Here is a 24,381-nt window from a genome sequence, read left to right as displayed (position 1 = left end):
ATGCAGTGTGCGATAATTAAATTAAGGAAAGAAATTATGCCCCTCTCAACGTATACGAGCATGAGAATGAGAAAAGTATGCAAATTAAGACATAATCCATAAACGTACCGTAGATGAGAACTTCACAAAGTGTTAGATATTCGTCTCGACGTGATGTTATCATGACGGTGTCTCCTGACACCGGACCTCCCGTACAGTGTCCGGTTACGATGGGCCCGGGGGTCGTGGTATTGGGTGTGGTGTCTTTATAACAGGTTTTGTAAGCCTGGGAGGAGTTTCCCACATACAAATTGAAGCCGCTGAGTCGACGTCCCACTGTAAAGAACATAAAACTATAGATTCATGTGTTGCAAGGAATTCCTCTAATTATTCTGCTCAGCTAAATTCTAGTAACACAACATAATTTGACCAGTAAATAATTTGAAACGTTTAACTCTCAACTTAAATACTGAATAGCAGGTTCTGCTTTTTATATCTAAACATTTAGTCATTTATCTGATTGTTGCGTCAGCCTATGCTCAAGAATATTACACTCGCACAATGGAGATCAGGTCTTGCGTGGAAGAAAACAAATTGCACGGGAGAAACCACCAACCTTGGGCAAGTTACTGACGAACATGTTAGACAAGTGATCTTTAACGAACGTTAAATTGTGGACACGAAAGTCGTCAAGCGCTTATTTTCACCGAGATCAAACGAATTGCCAGAACAGAGGAACATACAAATTGTCTGCCCAAGGGTAGGTTTGAACCCACACATCTTGTGTTCTAGTGACTGACAGGCAAAGGCGTTTATTCATTTACATTGTAAGTGTAAAGTACCTCACTGACTTATATGACGACGATAATGTCTATGTATTCGAAAACGAGGCAAACGTAAAGGGTCTGACAATCATACCGTGGCAGTGTCACTCCTTATAACTTTAAACTGATTTACATGATGTTTTTTCCGTAGAAAAAAGAGAAGAAGACTAAAACGAAAACGGTATTTAACAGAAATCTCTACACTGCAGAGGTAACTTGTTTCACTTTCCTTACGAAGTGTCGCGCCAGTCCCATTATTAAAAGCTTTGAAAATAGCATAAAGCAGAAGAAAAACAAAATGCCTATGGCTGTTCAATTAAACAGAGAAAACAGAGAAACAGAAAATAATCAGACTAAACATGGTTACTTACAGTTTTCTTCTCTGTTGTATATGGTGAAGTTGTTAATCCAGTACACGGCGCCCAGTGTTACTCTCCAGGAAGCTGGACTTGGTGTCCTCCTTGTGTGTGTACAAGGTGTACCCGCGTAAGAATGTCCCAGTATACCGTCAACAGCCAGCTCAGATGTGTGTCCGTTGAAGTCTGACGAATGAAATGTTGGTTTTCCCAGAGCGACATTTCCTATAAGCATCAAGCTATTCATGATAATGTTGTCGTGGATGAGGATATATACAGCTGTCAAACTAGTAAACAAAGCTGGTTGCCGTCGTATAAGTAAAATAAAACCCCAATCAAATAAATAAATACGTTATTATTTATATGAAAGATGGAATGTTCTTAATCATGGTTCCTTTTCTGATAGTTCTTTCTGATAAAAACCACAAAGCTTTCAGGCAGACATACACCACATGAAGTCAACACTGGTGTACAGTGGATCCTATTGTTACTTGTGCACCTTCACTGAGATGAGGCAGGAGGTGAATGTACCTTCGCTGCTGAGTTTTTGCTGGTGACCGTTTATAATACTGCCAAACAATGCAGTTAAAGCATATTGACTACTTACGCCTTTGACACGTGGGTCCGTCCCAACCTGCAGCGCATTTCCCTTCACAACCATTCTGAAGGTCACAGGTCACACTGGTATTACAGTGACAGTCGTATTTACAGTCTGGGCCGTATGTACTGCCGGGACACACAGCTGAAACTATAACATACATGGTACAATTACAATAAGCATCAGTCACACTGCCATAATTACACTGTTGTTTGGCCGGGTAACACGCGGGTCACAGTGACAGACATACCTACAGTACGGTGTTACTACATGAATTTGGCGATAATTCACATTGTCTCGAACACAGGATAGTAGTTTTTATTAGCTCTTATATTTATGCTTCTCGGCTATCTGTGTTTCATATCCTCAAAAGCAGACTTTTGACCATGTTGCAATAATAAGGTTTCCAACGACGTTATTTTACATGGACAGTAAGTAAAAGTCCGAAGATTCACAGACAAAAGGACTCACATTTTATATTCTTCCACCTGCTAATTAATCCTCTTTATTATGATTCTGACAAACTTTGATGTGCGCTTGTAAAACGAACACAGTCCTTGGAAGTAAATGTGTAAAACTGAAGGCCGGCATTGCCCACGATGCTGCTTGGCTCAGATTGTTTGATATGGTTAACAGTGCATAAAACTGTAATATTGTAGTTTATATTTATTTGATTGGCGTTTTACACCGCACTCAAGAATATTTTACTTATGCGACGGCAGGCGGTATTATGATGGGGTCTGTGGAAAACCCACGACTATCTGCAAGTTGCTACAAGTCATTTCACGTACAACTGGAAATAGGAAATTGGTGCTGTTGTAAAACACATCCGATGGGCAGGTGCAAATCCTTTTCTTTGCTTACATTAAATTCAATTATATAATGATATGTTTTCATACATGTAATCTGTGGGACATGGAAAATTGCAAATTATTATTATTTACCCTTCACTGGTCTCGAGTTACTGAAAATGATGTCCGCACGTAATACACATCTACATGAAAACAAGACAGATGGACCAAGCCACGTTGGCAATAAACCTACCAATAGAACGTTGGAGGTTTTTGCAGGTATTGGATACAAAGGAAATCATTCTTATTGGTTCAGATAAGTCTTTAAGCAACAAAAAACTCCCAAACAAAATGATTTATGCAGAACTGGGTCTAAAAATGCAGTGCGTGATGCTAAATGCAATGTGCTGAAGATCACTGAGCAATAATTACTTGATGTGCTCAGTCGTCACATGTTATAGACATTTACATATGAACAATGCCAAGAAATCAAGAATTGCGATCAACAGAACCCTGGTTTGTGCCATACAAAGGACATTAGTATGGAAAGTAAAACTAAATCAGCAACAACCGTGTGATGGTTAATTGTTTCACCTAACCAGTCTCTTGTCAAGCTTTGACAAATACAGCTCTATTCTAATTCTTCATGTAAATGCTTGAAAGTAGCAACTTTCACAAAAGATGTTAAATGAAACTTATTATCCTCTGGTCTAAAAAGGCACTAAACGCTCTGTCCTGACAATATTTAATAAACATTTGTGTAAAAGCAATGCTTAGATACAAAATTATCATCTTAGCCACCAAACTCAACTAAATATAGCTAATTATAAAGAGTGAAACCAGAGCACCGATGACAGTGTGATAGTTGGCAAATGGGCCCATGTAACCGGTGAAATATGGCCTGTTTTCAGAATACTCAGCTATCGTGTAATTCAGTAACAGGGCAATGGTCTCTTTTATTGTACATGCTCATTTCAGTGGTAATTTATTTGAAACCGTCGGCAAACATATATATTTCTGAAAGAATAAAGCAGTGTTCTGCTTCCATTCAAGCTAAAGGTGTTTGCGCAATGAACCGAAGTGGACACCATGTTCACTCACTAACCAAATATGCGCTTTCTGGTCTTTAAAATAGTACTCCTCTCTAAACAAAACTCCTGTTCCCATCCCTAAGGTTTCTCTTCTAAACATGCATGCAAGTCATGTAACTTAATATCATTTCTTATAAATTTTACAGCGATTATAATGCTCCGACTGAGGGTAAATATGAACAGAACGTTCAGTACCTACATCATAGTTACTGATGCAACAATTGCGAGTCCAGCCTAATACGAATGGGTACCAAATAGCCGTAAGCCGTGTAAGTTGCCCATTTAGTTAACATAGTAAGGGACTATCTACAGCTTATTTCAGATATACGTCTCTTCACAGTTCAAGTGGCGCGATTGTATATACAGTATAAACCTTCATATTGCAAGATCTCAAAAAATCAAATCCACCAATCCAATTGCTGTGGGTCCAAGTCCAACTCATGCTGGCTTCCTCTTCGACTGTGCGTGGGAAAGTCTGCCGTCAACCTGCGGATTGTATGGGTGTTTCCTAGGGCTCTGCCCGGTTTCCTCTCAGCATAATGCTGGCCGCCGTCGTTTAAGTGAAATATTCTTTAGTACGGTGTAAAACACCCATCAAACAAATAAATAAATAAATCAAAAAATCAAATAAATAAAAAATCAAATCAATCCAATATGTTTAGTAAGTTCCACACTGACTTAAAATTAGACCCCAGGATCTCATTTAAGACCATGTTAAATGTGTGTCATTTAACTTTGTTACAATATTTAAGGCATTACACAGCTAATGGCGAGAATGATGCGTCTGCCCTTATGTAATACGAGAGGGTTTTTGGATGATTTTGAATACCTTTAGTTCCCTGGTGCGTTAAAAACGAGACAAAATGTCAACCGGTCCTAACAAAAATGGCAGCTAGCAGCGAGACAGACCCAGGACACCCCACCTTGGGATTCACCCTCCAGCAGCACAAATGGAATCCGTTGTTGATAGAGCGGATCATAAGCGATACACATTGTTGACCCTTTAATAGTTTTGCCTACTTTGTAATTCGCCTACCTAAAATCGATTTGGCGAAATGCGAATATGAGGTATCAGTCAAATTAACATAAGGGTTATACATATGACACACATGTGCTATTTAGCAGAACACAATTAGCAGAACACAAATAGCAGAACACCATTATGAAAGGTATGTCTATTATTTACACGTTTATTTACAAGTCACATACAGCATAAAGACACAGAACAAGTTTTTGATAAATTATTCTTATATACGTATACAGTGACGAATTATAAGGCTTTGTTGAAGTATGACTCTGCATCTGCAAACTGGATGGGCGTTTTCAGATCACTGGTCAGAGCTCTGGTCAAGGAGGATCATCAATATTTCGATGCTTTCTCTTTATCAAGGAGGGAAGGGCGCCACTCTCGAGCTGTAGTATCCTTATCTCGTTTAAAGCCTGTTCTTTTCTCAGAGTCAGTGTAGTCTCAAAGACGTTTGGATGGGCCTTCATCACCACCGTTCAGTTTTCTGTGCCATCCCTCCAAATGATATGTTTTGCAAGGTCCATCGTTTCTGTGTTGATTCCTGACAGGGGGGAGAAAGTGGCCTTCAAATCAAGTTTGAGTGACGCAATCGGCCAGGTTTAATGCTGCTTCAGTGACGTTTGCTTCTGCCATAGTATCAATTCAAACATCGTTCAGCCCTCCACAAAAGCATGCAAGGTGTAGATCTGTTGAGTAACGCGCGGTGGTGCGAAGAAGGTCCCATCCCCCAGTTAGGCCAGTTCAAAATTAGGCGAGACGGGAATAAACCTGGACTCCCTATATAGAACCTGTTTTAATTTGCTGTTTAGCGCCTTTTGATTTTAAATGGTAATCAAGAAGATTTGGTAACAATCACATCAAATTTTACAAAAACGTATTCGACAGCACTATAGGCCTATACATACGTGTGCAATTAGGACACAGTTTGAGTTCTTTTGAGTTGCGGTAGCGATTACTGTTGGTTGGGATAACTATTATTGCGGGATGTGATAACGATTATTAATAGTTGGGTAACTATTACTGTAGGTTGTAACTATAACTGTGGGATGGGTTAACCATTGCTGTGACAACGATTACTGTGGATAACTATTACTGTGGGTTGGAATAAATATTACTGTGGGTGAGTGCTTGGGGGCTTAACGTCGTACTCAACAATTTTTCAGTCATATGACGACGAAGGAATCCTTAGGCTGCATGTACGTGTAATGTGCCTCCTTGTTGCAGGACGGATTTCCACCGCTCTTTATTTAGAGCTGCTTCACTGAGACGAGTAAGCTGCCCAGCCCGAGCCATTATACTGATACGGGTTAATCATTCGTTGCACTATCCCCTTTATGCTGAACGCCAAGTGAGGAGTTACAATTTCCTCTTTTAAAGTCTTAGGTGTGACTGGATGAAGGATTGATCCTGGATCTACCCCTTCCGAAGCTGACGCTTTACCAACTGTGCTATCCGGGCCGGTAAATATTACTGTGAGTTGGGTAAGTATTACTGTGGGTTGGGGTAACTATTGCTGTGGGTTGGGTGACTATTACTGTGGGTTGGGGTAGCGACTGTTGGGGGCGGTGATAATAATTACTGCGAGTTGGGGAAATTATTACTGTGGGTTGGGGTAACGATTACCGCCTGATGGGTGACGATTACCGTGGGTTGGGGTAACGATTATGCGGGTTGTAATAACGATTACTGTGAGTTGGGTAAGTATTCCTACGGGTTGTGATAACGATTACTGCTGGTTGGGTAACTATTTACTGTGGGTTGGGGTAACGATTATTGCAGATTGTGATAACGATTATTGGGAGTTGGGGTAACTATTACTATATGTCGTAATAACGATTACTGGTAAATATTACTGTTTGTTGTGTAACTATTACTGTGGGTAGGGTAACTATTACTGTTGGTTGGGTAAGTATTAACGAGGGTTGGGGTAAGGATTATTGCGAGTTGGGGTGACGACTATTGCGGGCTGTGATAACGACTACTACGGGTTGTGTAATTATTACTGTGGGTTGTGATAACGATTATTACGGGTTGTGATAACGATTAATACGGGTTGGGTAACTATTACTGTGGGTTGGGGGTAACGATTATTGCAGATTGTGATAACTACTACTGTGTGTTGGGGTAACTATTATTGTGGGCTGTGTAACTATTACTGTGGGTTGGGTAACTATTAATGTTGGTTGGGTAAGTATTAACGTGGGTTGGGGCAAGGATTATTGCGAGTTGGGGTGACGATTATTGCGGGATGTGATAACGACTATTGTGAGTTAGGTAATTATTACTGTGGGTTGTGATTAACGATTATTACAGGTTGTGATAACGATTATTACGGGTTGGCTAACTGTTACTTTGGGTTGGGGTAACGATTAATGCGAGTTGGAGTAACGATTTGCCGTGGGTTGTGATGGCGATTATTGTGGGTTTGGTAACTATTACTGTGGGTTTGGGGTAACGATTATTGCGGCTTTGATAACGGTTACGTTCAAAATGTTACTGTTTAAAATCTCGACAACTTCACATGGGAAATCAAGAAAATGATGACTGACACTCCTTTGGATGTTACCAGCTCAATTTACCGTTTGTATATCTGCTTTTCTTTACATATTTCAATCAGAACTGCTGTTTTAACGCTGATGTATGGTAAGTGATCAGTGGTTTGTCCGACAATCAGTCTTGAAGTTAGGGTCTTACACCAATAATAACAACAATTTCCACGACACAACCTCTCTTATGCGCAATATACCAACTGCATACCTATCAAGGAGGATCAAGTAAGAATCAGCGCCAACCGCAACATCCGTGATAAATATACAATTTTTCCAGTCGACCAGTTTTACATTTTTTCTGTTTTAGTGCTAACCTGGACGTCTTATAACCTTCATTGTTATTAAGGTTGTTTCTGAAAGTCGACTGAAGTTTCTTAATAAAATAATAACATTCACAGAACCATAGTAAGAAATCGCAATGGACAAAGTGGATTCCGCAGTGATATTAATTGCCATTTATTAGACGTCAGTGGTCTAGAAATTACTCAAACTATTGTGTTGTCATCACATTTAACATACAATCACATTAAAACGGTGCAAAGGGACCAGTCCTCGGGATGTTTAGTCCATCAGCAGAAACCTGGTTTATACAGGAATACAATGTAATAAAAAAAAACGTACAATGTAGACGTACAGCATAGAGAGTAAAACCAGAGCAGCGACTACAAGTCTTTTTGAGAGTTTTGTTGACCGATAAGGCCAACTTGGGACAATTCTGAAGTTAACAGCTTAAGGAACGGGAATTTGTAGTACTAAATAGTAGAGGACGTTCGTTGACCACGTCTAAGCCATATCACGCAAGGTTTAGATGTGATCCGCGCTTAGGTGAGCCCCTCTAAAGCGTTATGACACTGTGTGCGACAAATGGATAGTAGTTCGTTAGCAGACCTTATCTTCAATGGATTATGTTACAATAACCACATGTATAAAGTGGATCTGTGTATTTCTTTCGTACGTAAACCCACTCTGTAAACATACCAGTTAAAGACTGTGTGTGTTTGATAGTGATATGTCACGCTGTGAAAAGACACAATATTTCAGAACAACTGTAGTAGACATTTATACTTCCCCATCAGTGTACATCATAACTAGTTTATATATTGATGTACATTTCTCAAATGAGCTAATAACTCGAACAGACTAGAGGCCCTTCAATCGTCCAGTCAAGCCTAACTCTTTTGATTCCAACAATGGTGGAATTACTTGGTTTTTGCAAAGAACCAGATGATATTACCACAGCTTATAGTGAATGCCCGACCTTTTAACTTGGGCAAGATAAGATTTCATCCGAAGAGAAACAGAGCATAACATGTCAAACCCACACACTGGGTAGGATATTTGAATAACAACAGGTAAATAGATTCACCTGCAGTCTGTCCATAAGTGTTACAATGTGAACTGAATGCTGTAAATAGCATAGCATAGCACATACATCGCTGATGATATAATACTCAACGTAATCAGCCTAGCTTCCCATCCTTCTATGTGAGAGTGGCCATCCTGACATCACTATGAATAGGTTTTTGTTCCCAATATCCCTGAAGTTATCTTACTACAAATTATGGTGTGTTTTCTGATGCCTTCTCAATGCACAGAAGACTAGTCAAGTTGTATCAATGAATGTCATCTGGTGTTTTGACGCATAGATACTAATTCCAGTCTCATCGTTTTATGCCTACCATTAACATTTGCTACATTTAAATATTCGCCATTTGTTTGGAGTAAAACTTTGTATTCTTTGTCCAGTTCAACATAAAACCTGATTAAACTGCCCTCCGTGAAATATCTATTGTCTACCCAATTCGTCGAAATGGCATTTTCTGCAACACCACAAAGCCGTCAGTTATAATAATTTCACGTTATACTTTATGAAATACTTATGTTGTTAACAACTCAAATATGTTGTGGTTTCCCTAGTGTGTCTTCCAATAGCAAACAATTTACAACATGGAGAGAGAAATTGTTCTGCGGGAACGTCAACAACAGTTAAAGTAGCGCTGTGTAAACTTAGCACTCAAATTGAGAAGACTCCCCTTCACACAGTCAATCGGATCTTTGCCTAGATAACGTATATCCCGGACAAGTGGATACGTGGAGATCACACTGATTTATTTCATTTATTTACTTGATCAGTGTTTTACAGTTTGCTGAGAGACCTTCCCACGTATGGTCGGAAAAAAGGGCTGCATTAGTGAGAGGCTCTTGGGTGACTGCACCACGCTGGCCAGCTATTCACCTCGGGCGTAGAGAACCCAAAAGCACACTAAGGCAGTGTCACCTGTCTTGTCGCCAATGTAGTTTACTTCTTTTGTATTGTGTTCTTTTTGGTTATCCTTTTTAAAATAATACCCTCTATTTGCCCTCAATCAACGTTACAAGATAATTCTGCAAAAACTAGTGTGTCAAGGTTGTTCCATTAAACGCCTTCGCTCCAGCTTTCTTAGCAGTGGAGTGCAATTCTCTTGTAAGTAAATACGGACAGAGCGTCAGGGATTTCTGGCGCTCTGTTTCATGATTGTGTCTAGTTCTGCCTGGCCCTAAGGGGGGAAGTACTTAGTTCTGTGATGGTTTGTGTTATGCGTCGTTTTTGGGAACCGGCCTTGCGAGTATTGACCTGGAAGGTCCCTATTGGTTTGACGGCTGGCATACGAATGCCTTTTTCGAATAATAGATTCTACATAACTCCAGTCATGAACGTATATACCTGATGAATAACTACTTTTGGCACAACCTATAGTAAACCAGGAAGTACCCGGGTTAAGATCATAAAAAAAAATTTTATTTTTATGTTTGGTTTCTCTTACCTAAATGTTGATAGAGTGTGAGGTTCCAGAGTTTGGGCAAGAGAAGGGCCAAAGTAACATATGTGGTGGTGGGGGAGCGGAGGGGTAGTGGCGGCCGACTACATCATCGCCAAGGATGACACGTGAATTAACCTGTCAATAATATGTAATACCTAATATAACTAATGACAGCCTAACATCGATGAGAGGATCCCCTAGCACAAAGTATCGCTGTTATTGACGTCCAATAATGTTCAATATTGTTACTGAAGGATAATACTGAACCAAAACAAACTAAGAATGTTTCTATACGGAGACGCAAAGAGAATACGCAACAAGGCTTTCTTTAACATTCTAAATTTAAAGAAAAACTTAGGTTTTATCTCCATGTGTGGGATGGTTTGCCGTCAAAGAAATAACCAAAATATTGTTTTCTCATTCCAAAGATCAGCATCAAATCTCTAATATATCGTCATGCTTTCAGTCAGCAGTCCCATACTGATACACGGCAGCTTGCCATTGATGGAAACCATCCCAGATGACATAGTTATTACGTACTACCACATAATTATACTCGTGTTATCTTTCAGGTATATTCAAGAAAAAATGAAAAACAAAACGCTATCAATCGTGTCAGTTGTCTATGGTATGTCCGACGGCGATATATTTGTAGTTAAAAATGGAGTGAATCGAAACTACTTCCTGATAACGAAGTCATTTTAAGTCAGACTGGCACTGGAATTCTCGAAGTAATTTTTTACTCCAACCTCCTCCTCCCCAACCCCACCAACCCCCCACCCCAGCTCCCCTGCCACCGTAATGCTGGCCGTCTTTGTATATGTGAAATATTCTTCAGTACGGCGTAAAACACCAATCAAACACATTTCTTCGGTGAAATGGCTTAAAAATTGTGCACGTCCCTTTTGCTGATGGGTAAGTTCCGCTGTACTGGTAAAGTATTAATGTTATAAACTAATTGGTAATCATACCGACAGGCTGAAGTAACATTTTCTTTAGTATGGATGCAACGTGTGTGTGATTTGGATGCGCATTAAGTATATCCATCAGTGTATGTTGAGACAGATATACGTACATTCCCTAATTTGCTCCAGTATACTAACGGAAACAATGAAACAAGAATGGGCACATACCGATGAGATATCACTGATGAGGAGATACAGGACTGTACAGGTGGGGTGATTAAGATCATTGCTACCAGAAAAGTTTATAAGTAACACTTACTCAACAACTGACAAGTCTTAAGCTTACACGCATTCAGGGTCTGTGTCGTATGCCTAGTTGTATACGGTTAAGACGAGGTAGGGTAACGCAACAGCTTGACACTGATCTCCCCGGGTCACCAAGTTTTTCTGTACTAGCAGTAGCCTATCTCAAATGCCACAAATATGGCGTGCAAAGAAGACTTGAAATAAATCATTGTATCAGTTGAAAGGTGACGGGTGTTTCTACTTACCTCGCCTTTCACCGTGTCCCTTCTACATGAACACCATTATACTATATAAGAGTTCTACAACCATGACTCGGCTCTGGGCTAGGTAATGGAGTATCCATGAAATACGTTCCCATTTTTATCTGACTTCTGATCACATATCTATGAAATAGATATGATCCTATTACAAAAAAACAATACAGTACAGTATTCACAAACACAATGTACGTTAGTTACTTACCGGTGTTTTACTCTGCGCTTTCTTCTAAAATTTAGAGCTCTTGTATAAGTGAAGTGTTTTTTAGTGATGAATGAAATAAATCTGTGGTTAAGGGTACTATATGCAGCGGAGATAGGGAACGAACTTGAAAAGTGTAATCTCTTCACATCAACACACTGTAACACCCCAAATGGAAAATAATTCTAATGCTCTATATATAAGAACACTGTCGTGTGCCACGGGCACCGTGTGAGTCACAGTGACAGACATAACACACCTTGGCTCATAAACAAGACTTAAAGTACGGTGTTACTAAAGAGCTTGGCGATGATTCACATTGTCTCGAACACACGATAATTCTTTTATTAGCTCTCATATTTATGTTTATACATAAATTTTGGTATTTTAACGCTGATCGATCTAAGCCGTCGGTTAGAGGTCGGGCAGTCTTGAAGTTAAGGGCCTTGTAGCAACAATTTACACCAAGATCCAATTTGTTATGCAAAATCTACCAATTCTATACGGCTTTCAGGATCAAGGAGATTAAGAAGTATCAAGCTCAACACCGCAACGTCAGCGATAAATATATTTTTCCCAGTCGACCAGTCTTACATGTCTTTCTGTTTTAGTGCTATTCTGAATGTCTTTTAAAATTCATTGTTACTAGGTTAAGAAACTCAACAACGACGCATAATTCAAGTTTCTTAATCTGAAAATACATTCTTAGAACCGTAATAAGAAATCGGCCATGAGGGAAAGCGGATTTTGCAAATAAATTCAGAGCATCAGTAAGCGAAGCTCTTGTTAATAAAGAAGAAGAAATCTGTTCTCCGTACATAAACCCAAATTGTAGACATACCAGTTAAAGATTGTGTATGATTGACAGTGAAGTAGTATATTGCTTCATATTTAGATCACAGTGTGATATACCATCGGCCAAAACTCCAGAATTGTATCTTACTGCCATAGTGATGGTTGATATATCACGCGGGGGAAAAGTCACAATATTACAGAAGGTTTTGAATGCTTTAGTATACTTATACTTCGTCTTCTGTACATTATAACTAGTTTTATATATCGGTGTACATTTGTAAATGAGGGAAATAATGAGGTTAGAGATTTTTCAATCATCCAGTCAATCGCCTAACTCTTTTCATTCCTACATTGGGGGAACTACATAGTCTTTACAAAGAACTAGATAATATTACCACAGCTCATACGGAATGCCTGATCTTTATCTAGGCCAAAATAAGGTTACCTCCGAAGAGAAATAGGGCGTAACCTGTACACTCCTGTCAAACCCACACCACTGGGTAGGACATTTGGAAGGCGAGAAGTAAAAAGCTTCACCTGCAGCCTGTCCATAAAATGCCACACTGTGAACTTAATGTTGTAAATATCCACTCTGCATAGCACTGGGTTATACGTCGCGGATGACATAATGTTCAATGTAATCAGCCTAGTTTACCTCCTTTTATGAGAGTGAGCATCCTCACACCACTATACATGGGTTTTCGTTCCCAATATCCCCGAAGTTATATTACTACAAAATATGTTGTTTTCTGATGCCTTCTCAATGCACAGAAGACTAGTCAAGTTGATTAATGAATGTCATCTGGTGTTAGATACTAAACCCATAGTCATCGTATTATGCCTACCATCAACATTTGCTGCATTTAAGTATTCGCCATTTGTTTTGAGTAAATCTTTGTATTCTTTGTCCAGTTCAATACAAAAACCTGATTAAACTGTCCCTAGGTTCACGGCTGGTATGTGGATGTCTCATTCGAATCACAGATTCTAAACAATTCCAGTCAAAACATATATACCTTATAAATAATTACTTGGCACATGGTAAAGACAATCTATTGGGTTTTAAACCAGGAATTCCCCGCGTTAAGATCATATAAAAACATTATTTTTATGTTTCGTTTCTCTTACCTAAATGTTGATAGGGTATGAGGTTCCATAGTTAGGGCAAGAGAAGGGCTAAAGTAACATATGTGGTGGTGGGGAGCGGAGGGGTAGTGGCGGCCGGCTACATCATCGCCAAGTATGACACGTGTATTAACCTGTCGATAATATCTAATATCTAATGTAAGTAATAATTTCTACCTGAACTATAATAATGAACTAAAACTAACTGAAAATGTTTCTATACAAAAACGCAAAGAGATTACGAAACATGGCTTTTTTAAACATTCTAATATTTAAAGAAAATCTTAGGGTTCATCTCCGAGTGCGAGATGGTTTGCGTAAGCGAAGTCACCAAATATTGTTTTCTCATTCCAAAAATCAGCATCTGAACTCGGAGTATATCTCACACTATGTTATAGGTATTTCGTAGTCCAGCTCATATATTTTCTTGCTTCCAATCAGCACTCGCAAACACATACATGGCAGCTTACCATTGATGGAACCATCCCGGATCCCGACATAGCTATCACGTACTACTACATAATCATACTCGTGTTATCTTTCTACCTATATTCAAGAAAAATGGAAAAAGAAGCGCTATCTACTTATCCGTTTTTTCATTGAAATATTCTTGACGACGGCGTAAAACACCAATTAAATAAATAAATCAAATTCTTTTGTGGAATGGCTTAACAACTGCGCATGTCCCTTTCACTGAAATGTTGGTGTTGTAAACCAATTTGTAACCATACAACAGGCTGAAGTAACGTTTTCTTCAGTATGGAGACAACGTGTGTGTGATTTGATGCGCATTAAGTATATCCATCAGATAGACATATGTACATTCCATTATTTGCTGTAGCATACTAACAGAAACAACGAGACAAGAGAATGGGTACATACCGGATGAGATATCACTGATGAGCACATACACGATGGTACATGTGGTCAAGAACATTATTGGTACCAGGGAGTTTCACAGTAACACCTACTAAGCATCCGACAAGTCTTAGGCGTCCAGGTATTTAAGGTCAGTGTGAAGTCGTGTACCTAGTTATATAGGGTACAGACGAGGTGAACTAACGCGACAGACTGACACTGGTCTCCACGGGTCACCAGTTTTTTCTGTACTAGCAGTAGTCTATCCTTACAGACGGAACGATGATAAGAAGTACCAAAAATATGGCGTGCAAAGAATGACTTGAAAGAAATCATTGTGTCAGCAGAAGGGTGATGGGTGTGTTTCTACTTACCTCGCCATTCATTGTGTCATTCTACATGAACACCATTATACTATAGACTTACAGCATATTCCAACGAGGAAGAAGACGGCGTGAATATAGTTTCCAGTGATTTCCAACATATGAGAGCACTGAAACCGTCACTGCTACATTCATAGTACGGTTTTTGAGCGTGCTAATAGTCAAAGTATACATGAAATGCGTTCCCATTTCTATCTGACTTCTAATCACTAATGGTGTATTGTAAGAACACATACAGTACAGCATTTACAAACACAATGGTGTTTTACACTGCGCTTTCTTTTACCTTTATATTTTACCGCTGTTGAATGAGTGAACTGTTATTTTGAGTGATGAATGAAATAAATCTGCGATTGCGGATTCTATACGTAGCGGGGATAGCGAATGAACATGAAAAATGTGAACTCGTCAAATTAACACGCAGTAACGCTCAAATGGAAAATAATTTCTAATGATCGATATAAGAAGGAAGTAAAAATGTTAACACGTGCACTGTAGCCATGTTTCAATTCAACAACGAACGAATTATTTATACTTTATGTGCACTGGTCGGATATCTCATAATTTTGGAGACTTAAAATGTGTTTGTATAATTTCTCGCTTGGGTAGCTATGCGTAGAACCAATACTGCGAAGGAAATGAGCGGCATTTCACATGTACTGCTCTATGTAGAGATACTATATTCAAGTGTAGCGCTAGAAAAACGCAGAAGTTGAATTAAAAAGGAAGTAGCAACAGAAAAACACACGGTCATCCGCAGATTGTTGGCAATGGATAGAGAGAGGTTAAGGCAATTGCGATTTAATCACCAGGACACACAAAGCTGGAGTTCACAAATTGACTTGGACATTGGGTTTGTACATTCCGCCCCCCGTCGTTCACAATGAGGCTTTCGTGACAATAAGTGATACGGTAGACGACTGTTGTACGGCTGGTTGTAAAGCCTGAAGTTCTTTGAGGACCGCTTGCCTTCCATCAATATGGTGTGCATATCTGTACGTTGCACATAGAAAATTTCTTCAGAAACTTACTACAGGTTAACGGTTTTCCGCATGCACATCGAATTTCTCTACCAGCAAAAGTAAACGCCATCGTATAAGTGAAAACCTCTGGAATATGGCGTTAAGCAATAAACAAATCAATGAATGTATAATTGTGCGACCCACATCCGCTCATCCGCTCATAATTCATCGGAATTATCCAACTGTCATTGACGCCAATCAAGGCGAAACGCCAGATGAGCGCCTGGGACCTGAAACTTCGAGAATTGGGACCTCGTCGACTGATGTAGACCTCTGAGGTATTTGGGGTGCCATGAAAACAACTATTTTCCAGGCAACAGAAGATGAAAAAAAAATGACATCAGCCGATGAGAGTTACGGGGCCTGCGTTGCCGAGTAATTATTGTTTCCGCAGGATAATTACTCGGGAACCTTTGCGGTTGCTGTGAGTTAGAAAATATTGTTTTATTCCCCAAATTAAATTACGCGGACTCATACATCTTGCACAGCGGGTTTTTCCTCTATACCCCCAATAAACATAAAAAGCATTGTAGTCTATATTTAATACCTTTTGTATTATACATGCATGCTAGTCCCGCGTGCAGTGTCAAGTTTCCTTTTAACTATATGTATGGCGCACGGCGAAAACACCATTAAAATAAATATATAAATAAACTGTATTTTGTCACTATCAGGAGTTGGTGACTGCCACTGACTGGCGACTGCCACTTTATGATAATTGGCAAATAGTAACATGAAACGGGTGAAATACGCTTGGGTGTTATTCTAACTGTTTATGTAAATGCCCCCTCACCCGCTCAGCACCATGGCTTTACTCTAATAGGCAATTAGGTATTCAATTAGGAATTAGGTAAACATTTTACCTGATAACAAAAACATGGCCTTGGGGACACTTAGTCCACCAGCAGAATAATGGTTTATGCAGGAATAATAACACATGATACAAAAGTAAATAAAAAAGTATTAAAATTAATATTTGAAGAAAACTTGAAGGTGCTAAAAAGCATTTGTCAGCAAAAGCATTCAACTTTGTTTTAAAGTAACAAATATGTATAAAATGTATTCTATAGTCCTTAAATTTTCGTAGATGCTTACTTTAAAAATAATTTAGTCATATGACGACGAGGAGTCATGAGGTGTGTGTACATATATTGTATAAATATGTATTTTAGTTAAATAATATGGTTGTCTTATGCTGTAAATGTTTTACATTAACATTAGATCTACTCATGGTAGTATAGACTCGTTAGAATTTTGCAATATTTTGCGGAAATATTGTTTGTTTAGCTGGAAAATTACCATTCCAAGACCGATTTGACGGCCAGGGTCTATATCACGGAACAGTTAACTGATGGAAATGCACTGTAGTAACCTCATGCATTTAGATCTATCTACAGTGTTAAACAAAAGCATATCTTACATGCAGTGTAGTTACAAATGCAAATGAAATATATCAACATCTAAGTATTCTATGCACTGGATCATACAATATTGGAAATGTAACAGATAGTCTCCGACACCATCTCTTAATTCTGTTACGAAGGCTTGGTAAGTGGGACTTAAGCGACTTGAACAGATGACGAATACAAAGGGTTTAAATCCATGCTTCGATACTTACTACTCCAAGTTACCTTAAACCACTTACAAAAAGTGCAACTTTATTAATTCTTCAAAACACTGGAGGTCATGAAACTGACAACGCTGCACAAGCTTGCAGATATCAATTCATTCATACTATGTAACTCTCACATACTAGTAGCATCACGTTCCATTTGGAATAAGGTAAAAGTTAAGATAAAGTTCTTCGATTATTTTAACTGGACAAGGTGATTTAGTCTCGAAACTAGAAGGTATTTAAACTGCATAGCAACCATCTATGTGGCAACATGGCTTCTCCGCCCCCTCGCTCTGAACAACGATCATGTTCGTTTTAGTAACATATTTGCTGCATATATATAATTTTGCTTGCAAGATTAGAATTTAAATTTGATACGGTTATTATAATTATGAAGTCAACTTTTAGAACTTTTTTGGTACAGGAAACCCATTATGTTTTTTCTGTATAATTAAAGTGAACATAAAGGTTTGCCACTATACCATTATAGAATAATGATATAGGACACAATTATCATACGTAAAATCACACGGGCAGGATACTGCAATGAGTTGTCAGGGTGAGCTGGCAAGGAAACCGCCCCGGGAGAGAAAAAATATTGTGTTTTGCATTATTTTTTCCTTAACTAAGTCAGATTTATTATGAAAACATTTTCCCAGACTAATTATGAAATGGTCTGTTATCAGTCAGCAAGTCTTGCCATGTTCGCTAAATTCCCTGAGGTCGGTCCAGCCAACTCGGCCAACTGCAGGACGAGGACGAGAGGACTGCTAAAACGCAACGCTTGTGTCCACTAAGAAACATTGGCCCTTTGAATCTGTCCAAATGGAAAAGAAAGTGTTTTTTTAAGGCGCGAATTATTTAATTCAGACTATATATATGTTCAAAACTTGTCATTTTTAACCGTGCACTGTTTTCCGGGGCCTCAGGGTCTCGAGGTCATTACAAGAAAATCGAGTTTATCGTACTAATTCACATAAACGTTCTCATACGGATTGCTGTCCACTAGAGTTGAAATTCAACTGGTTCAACTGTTCACTGTTTTCCGGGGCCTCGGGGTCTCGCGGTCATTACAAGAAAATCGGAGTTTGTCGTACTCATTCTCATAAACGTTCTCATACGGATTGCTGTCCACTAGAGTTGAAATCCGCGCTTCTCTCCCTTGAATAGAACTTTCCTGATTCTGGACGTGGCCTCAGACCCCCATTAATTTTCCATAAGCTACAATGTTAACGTCTAGCGCTGTATCTCAGTCCCAAACATGCCGTGGCCAATAAGCTTTGGTGCATACCTGGCCCAGCCTCACACCTTGTGACCTCTCGCCCCAGAATTTCAAACTTTCTTCAATAAAGGTCATACCTCCTCAGAGTTTAGACAGTTTCCAGCAATTAAATACCAAGCATGCACCTGTACACCAAAAATGGCCGCCTGGGAGCAAAAAAAATGACTGTATACCCTAATAAATACACAGAATTACATTTCCCTACAGAAGAACGGAAGTTGTAATGGGGGTCTGTGTCCACGTGGACCGGATCTGAACGCTCAAAGGTCCCCCCTGACGTATTGCAATGACATCCTCTTCTGTAGAAATAACACAGTCTGTGGTCACGTAAATACTTTCAGTAAAGATATGCTAGCTTATCACCAAATATAGACCAGACAAACAAAAAATTATTACAGCAGCATGTTACAAAATGCTTATCTCTAATATGGATTTCCTCGGTTAAGACGTCACATTTTCAGAGTACATGTAAATGTGTTAGGATTTAAACTGCACATTATTCTGTATCGACGGCGGTTACCACGTACAGCGTAGCATGTATCATGGAGAGGGAACGATGAGTAGAACTTTATGTGTATCGCACCCTTTAGTGTATAAACAAAATATTATAAAAATATAATAAATACATAAAATATTACAAAATAAAATAATCTAAACCGTGGAATAAACATTCATGCTCCTTTTTTAGGTTCGCATCACTTACGTGTACATCAGTACAATAACGACGATTACTATAGCGACCACCACGACCACAGCCACACAGCCTATAACCACTCCTGTGTAGTTATAATTGACGGCTATAAACCATAAAATACACATTTAAACAAAGCTGAAATTGCAGATATTATTGTGTTACATCTTATTCACTTTTTGGTGGGCAATGTATTATTTTGACGAACAATTCAGCAGCACAGAAATGTCCACAGAAATTTTCTGAACAAAATCGTTGCACTATGGCGCCGAGGGACAAAGCTTGACAACTTGACAGGCATATGCTATGAAAGGGAGTGGGATGGCGGTATTCTCTAGTGCGGTGCAACTTTAGCTGAAGATTTTAGATATTTGAGCTGCGTGCTGAGTCACATAAACAAGAAAAAATGGTAGTGGATCGTTCTGGATAATGGATGCAATGAATGGATATCCTGTCTTCCTCATGGAGACAATTGTCTGTTGGAGATTTTAAAACCGAAATTGCGAATATATATAAAAAATAAGGCCAAGACAAAAACTCCTGGATGTGAATTCAAAATGTGAGTTCTTAGAGCTCATGTGTGCTATGATTGTACATATATCTAGTGCTGCAGGGTATGTTCTTGAGAAACTCTTTGTGATTATTGTAAAACCAAGCTCTTTCATGTCATGAGTAGAGAGTTTAGTGCATGTCCTATACATATAACCCTATATAATAAATCCGCGAATTTCGATACTAAACAACTTCTTGAGCACGGTGTTAAGCAGCAACTATGAATGAACTAATACCTTACACAATGTGTGCAGGGTCCTAGTACCTGGTGAGCCCTGTGGGGATTGGCTGTTGACATAATCACAGGGCAGCAGTGTGTACCGCGTGTAATCCCAACTAAAACTACAGCTCTGCGTTTTTTCTGGGGATGGGCTAATCCCCCGACGGGAGGAGCTGGTTATATCTGGCTCCCAGCCATTTGTGCTATGAATTTTGGAGATTTGATTGATATTTTCTCATTTTCAAACCTTCAGGGAACTATTTAAATGTATTCAAAGGCCTTCACAATTTGGAGAGGAAAATGTATTATTATTGTACTATTGTAACACACCGTGGCAAATGTTTTAGATTTTCTAGCAATTACCTCAATAACTCCTCAAATGTGAAACATTTAAAACAGTAAACATGGACTTAATGAGAGCAACTTTATGTCAAAATGGGACTAAAAACGTTCTGAATGTATTTCATTTTTTATTACTTTCTTTAAACAAGCATTGGATTTCCTTTCTGTCATACTGAATTCTATGCACTTACCTGTCCAACGCTTGTTGCGCATGAAGCCAGCATCGCATCTTGGGTTTCCGTCAGTTAGTTCCGTCATTCCCCAGTGACTTTATCACGTTTTCGGCCCAACAATAGCCTCAGCTCTTTTGACAATGTTCTTCCCATCGACCATCTAAAACATTCTGCGAAAGTCATAGAATGACGTGCAGCTGTTTTACCCAGACGGAAAAGTGTGAAATATTACGCTTACTTGCCTTCGGTAAGGCGTCTCCTAGCTCTCACTCACTCACTCACTCACTCACTCACTCAACGCAATCACTCTAAGTCTATAAAATTTTGTGATATATACAACACTCTTGTTGGCAAATATGGACACAGCGTTCAGGGTCTCTGGGAATATCAGCCCTAGTTGTATCGAAGTCCGCTTATGGCCCGAGGCCAGGGGTGTATAAGTACCGAACAGGGGACTGTATAAAGCTTAAGGATTGTAACATGAACAAGATGATATTATGAACAGTTTGCAATCTAAGCGTAACTTAATGACCCAGGAACCTTTCATCAATGTGGTCGCTGCTATTTCAAGTCCAGCTCATGTTAGCTCCCTCTACGAACGTACGTGGGAAGGTCTGCCAGCAACCTGCGGATGGCCGTGGTTTTTGACGGGCTCCGAGCGGTTTCCTCCCACCATAATGATATTCGCCGTAGTATCAATAAATATTCTTGAGTGAGGCGTAGTATGGGTAGAAGGGCTGACTGCATGGCCTAAACCACAGCTCTCTGCCATGTAAGCACCTGACTCACCTTGCGACTTACAGCCGCCTGCCAAACCAGCCAAAGCTTGGGTGGTGACTTCATCTCGTTAGTGATTGCTGAGATACTGAGCAGATTAAAAGGCCCAGTCAATGGGCAATGTATAAAAATATACTAAATATCTAAGCCGTATGAGTCAGTTTCCGTCTTCGTAAGCCATCAGATCCTATTTTTATAAAAACCACCGGCCGCGAACCAGCGACAGAATAAAGGAATTTCCCGCGATTTTAACCCAAATTGACAGGTCGTCACTTGCCGTCGGTCGTCAAGTTAGGCCGTACCTTTTACATGTTCCCCTGTTACAGATTGATGCTGTTTTTTTAATCGCACATTTTAGAGAATGGTGTTACGGTACATCTAATATAACGTGTCTTTCACATGGCGATCCAGCACTATAAATATATCGGCACTGAAGGCGGCCAGTTACAAGGAGACACCGTCGTGATATGAACGACATGGTGTTGAGCGAACAAATAGGATAAATCCTAAGAAACAACGGGATCCACTCATGTTTGTGTTCAAGCCAGCCACAAATTGAAGTTTATCTTTGTTTAACAATTGTGATTCACAGCGTTTTTTGTTGTTTCGATATCAAAGATTTCACATTCAATAAAAAGAAATGTAGTTATTATATTGTAACCTCCACAACACTCAAATAACGATAATTGATTTTGTGTCACTAGAATCAACACATTACTAAACAATGACGAATAATATCTTTAATGCCAACACTGAGTAGCCATAGGCGACTAAAAGATGGAATATCAGACACCACACGTACAGTTACATGTACAGACTGATAAATATTTAAAAATAGGAATCAAATTTGGATCAATCAAAACGGCTAACAAAGTTAAGGAAAAAAATTGTAAATAGGAGAGGAAATGTGCATATACCGCCGGCAGGCCAGTTTTTATTGTGTCAATAAACAGCCCAATTTCAGCAGTATTTGTTAGATTTGTTCTTAAAATGTAAATATCAAAAATATATCACAACGTAGATTTTGAGATTAGCAACTGTCTCTTACATGAAAAAATAAACCTTTATAATAGCTAAAAACAAATATACTGTTTCGTTAAAGGAAAAGACCCATAAATATCGAAGTGGGCATAGCTAAATAGTCCATTTAAATCTATGCATCAGTAAACTTTCATTTAATTTTTCTTAGATTTTTGTGAAGAGAGTCAAAGGCGTTCAAGCGTTTGAATTCAAAGATGGGCTTTATGGACAATACTATCAGAGTTTAGGAACTCTGACGTCACAGGAAGTTCTTCCAACTCTAATCACGACACTGAGTGTTGTAACAACTTTTTACCAGTGAGTAACAGGTTGCTAAAATTATGTTCTCAAAAATTCCTTCTTTCTAGTGTGCATCAGGAAAAAAGGTGATGTGACGTCAGAGTTCCTAGATACCGTCAGTATGGCTCATAGAAAGCCAACCATAAAATTTTAATGTTTGAATATCTTTTAACACTTTTCAAAAATCTAAAAAAAAAATAAATGAAAGCAGTTTTACGCCAAATTTTCAGTTGTCTATATGATGAAACTTGCTTCATATTTTAGCTTTCTTTAAACAACTGTTAAATAACTAAAATATATACTAAATGAAACACAGATATCAGTAACAACCCACTCAGTTTAAGGCTAGAAAGTACATTTATATTAAGAGCAGCGTAACTACAAGTAACTTGTTCTATACACATGGCTTTATAGCAATACAAAACATTACCAACATGTCGTAAAAATATTACATCACATTATAAACAAACTGGCATAAAAATTAGGTTCAGCAAGACTTCAGAAACGAAAATTTTACACCTATAACAACACATTCATTAAGACCTGCAGAAAGGCATCTTTACAGCAAAAACAAATATGGTCAACATGACCTAAATCCTGCACAGCAATAACAAGGCAATAACCATGACCTAAATCCTGCACCTTGACAGCAATAACAAAACACTATCAATATGACCTAAATCCCACACCTGTACAGTAATAACAAAGCAATAACCATGACCTAAATCCCACACCTGTACAGCAATAACAAAACAATAGCCATGCCCAAAATCCTGCACCTTGACAGCAATAACAAAATACTATCAATATGACCTAAATCCCGCACCTGTACAACAATAACAAATCAATAAGCATGGTCACAAACCGTATTTGTATCCATACAGCAATAAAGATGACCACAAAACTGTGCCTTGTATTCCAATAACAATAGAACAGCATAGCCCAAAGCGTGTCTGGGGCCTCCGTCGCTGAGTTGGTTAGCGCGCTAGCGCAGCGTAATGACCCAGTGGCCTCACACCAATGCGGTCGCTGTGAGTTCAAGTCCAGCTCATGCTGTCTTCTTCTCCGACCGTACGTGGGAATGTCTGACAGCAACGCGCGGATGGTCGTGGGTTTCCCCGGGCTCTCCCCAGTTTCTTCCCACCATAATGAGGCTTAAGTGAAATATTCTTGAGTACGCCGTAAAACACCAATCAAATAAATAAATAGATAAAACCATGTCTTTACTCTAATACCAACGGATCCAGCACAACCTATAACCATGCCTTTACCGCAATAACAACAGACACAACATGCTCTATACAGTGTGACATTACAACAATAAAAAAATCGCCAGGACTAAAAACACCTCACCTTTATATCAATAACATCTCATCCAGCATGACTAACCCCAGTGGCTTTACATTTCGCAAAACCTTTCCTTGTTATAAAAAGTTGACCACTCCAGCTGTAATAATATAAAATTGTCACACAACACACTGTGTCTAAGAAATGTCAAAGGAGTCTTTCAAACCAATGCGCCATTTTTTAAAAACAGCTC

General features: G+C 39.0%; 1 protein-coding gene across 1 annotated transcript in view; it reads right to left on the bottom strand.

Moving 5' to 3' along the window:
• The window catches only part of LOC135481301 (multiple epidermal growth factor-like domains protein 11), a 38,077-nt gene extending 17,248 nt beyond the window's left edge, over positions 1 to 20,829 (bottom strand). Inside the window, exons 1-3 of the mRNA XM_064761148.1 lie at positions 20,763 to 20,829; positions 1,767 to 1,907; positions 109 to 315 (exon numbers count right to left, since the gene is read on the bottom strand). Of these exons, the coding sequence (XP_064617218.1) occupies positions 109 to 315; positions 1,767 to 1,907; positions 20,763 to 20,829 (415 nt within the window). The remainder of the gene's footprint in view (positions 1 to 108; positions 316 to 1,766; positions 1,908 to 20,762) is intronic.
• Positions 20,830 to 24,381: the final 3,552 nt, after the last annotated feature.

Source organism: Liolophura sinensis, unplaced genomic scaffold (genome assembly GCF_032854445.1).
Source record: "Liolophura sinensis isolate JHLJ2023 unplaced genomic scaffold, CUHK_Ljap_v2 scaffold_15, whole genome shotgun sequence".
Lineage (NCBI taxonomy): Eukaryota > Metazoa > Mollusca > Polyplacophora > Chitonida > Chitonidae > Liolophura > Liolophura sinensis.
The sequence above is the reverse complement of the archived record's forward strand: the minus strand, read 5'-3'. Positions and strand labels throughout refer to the sequence as shown.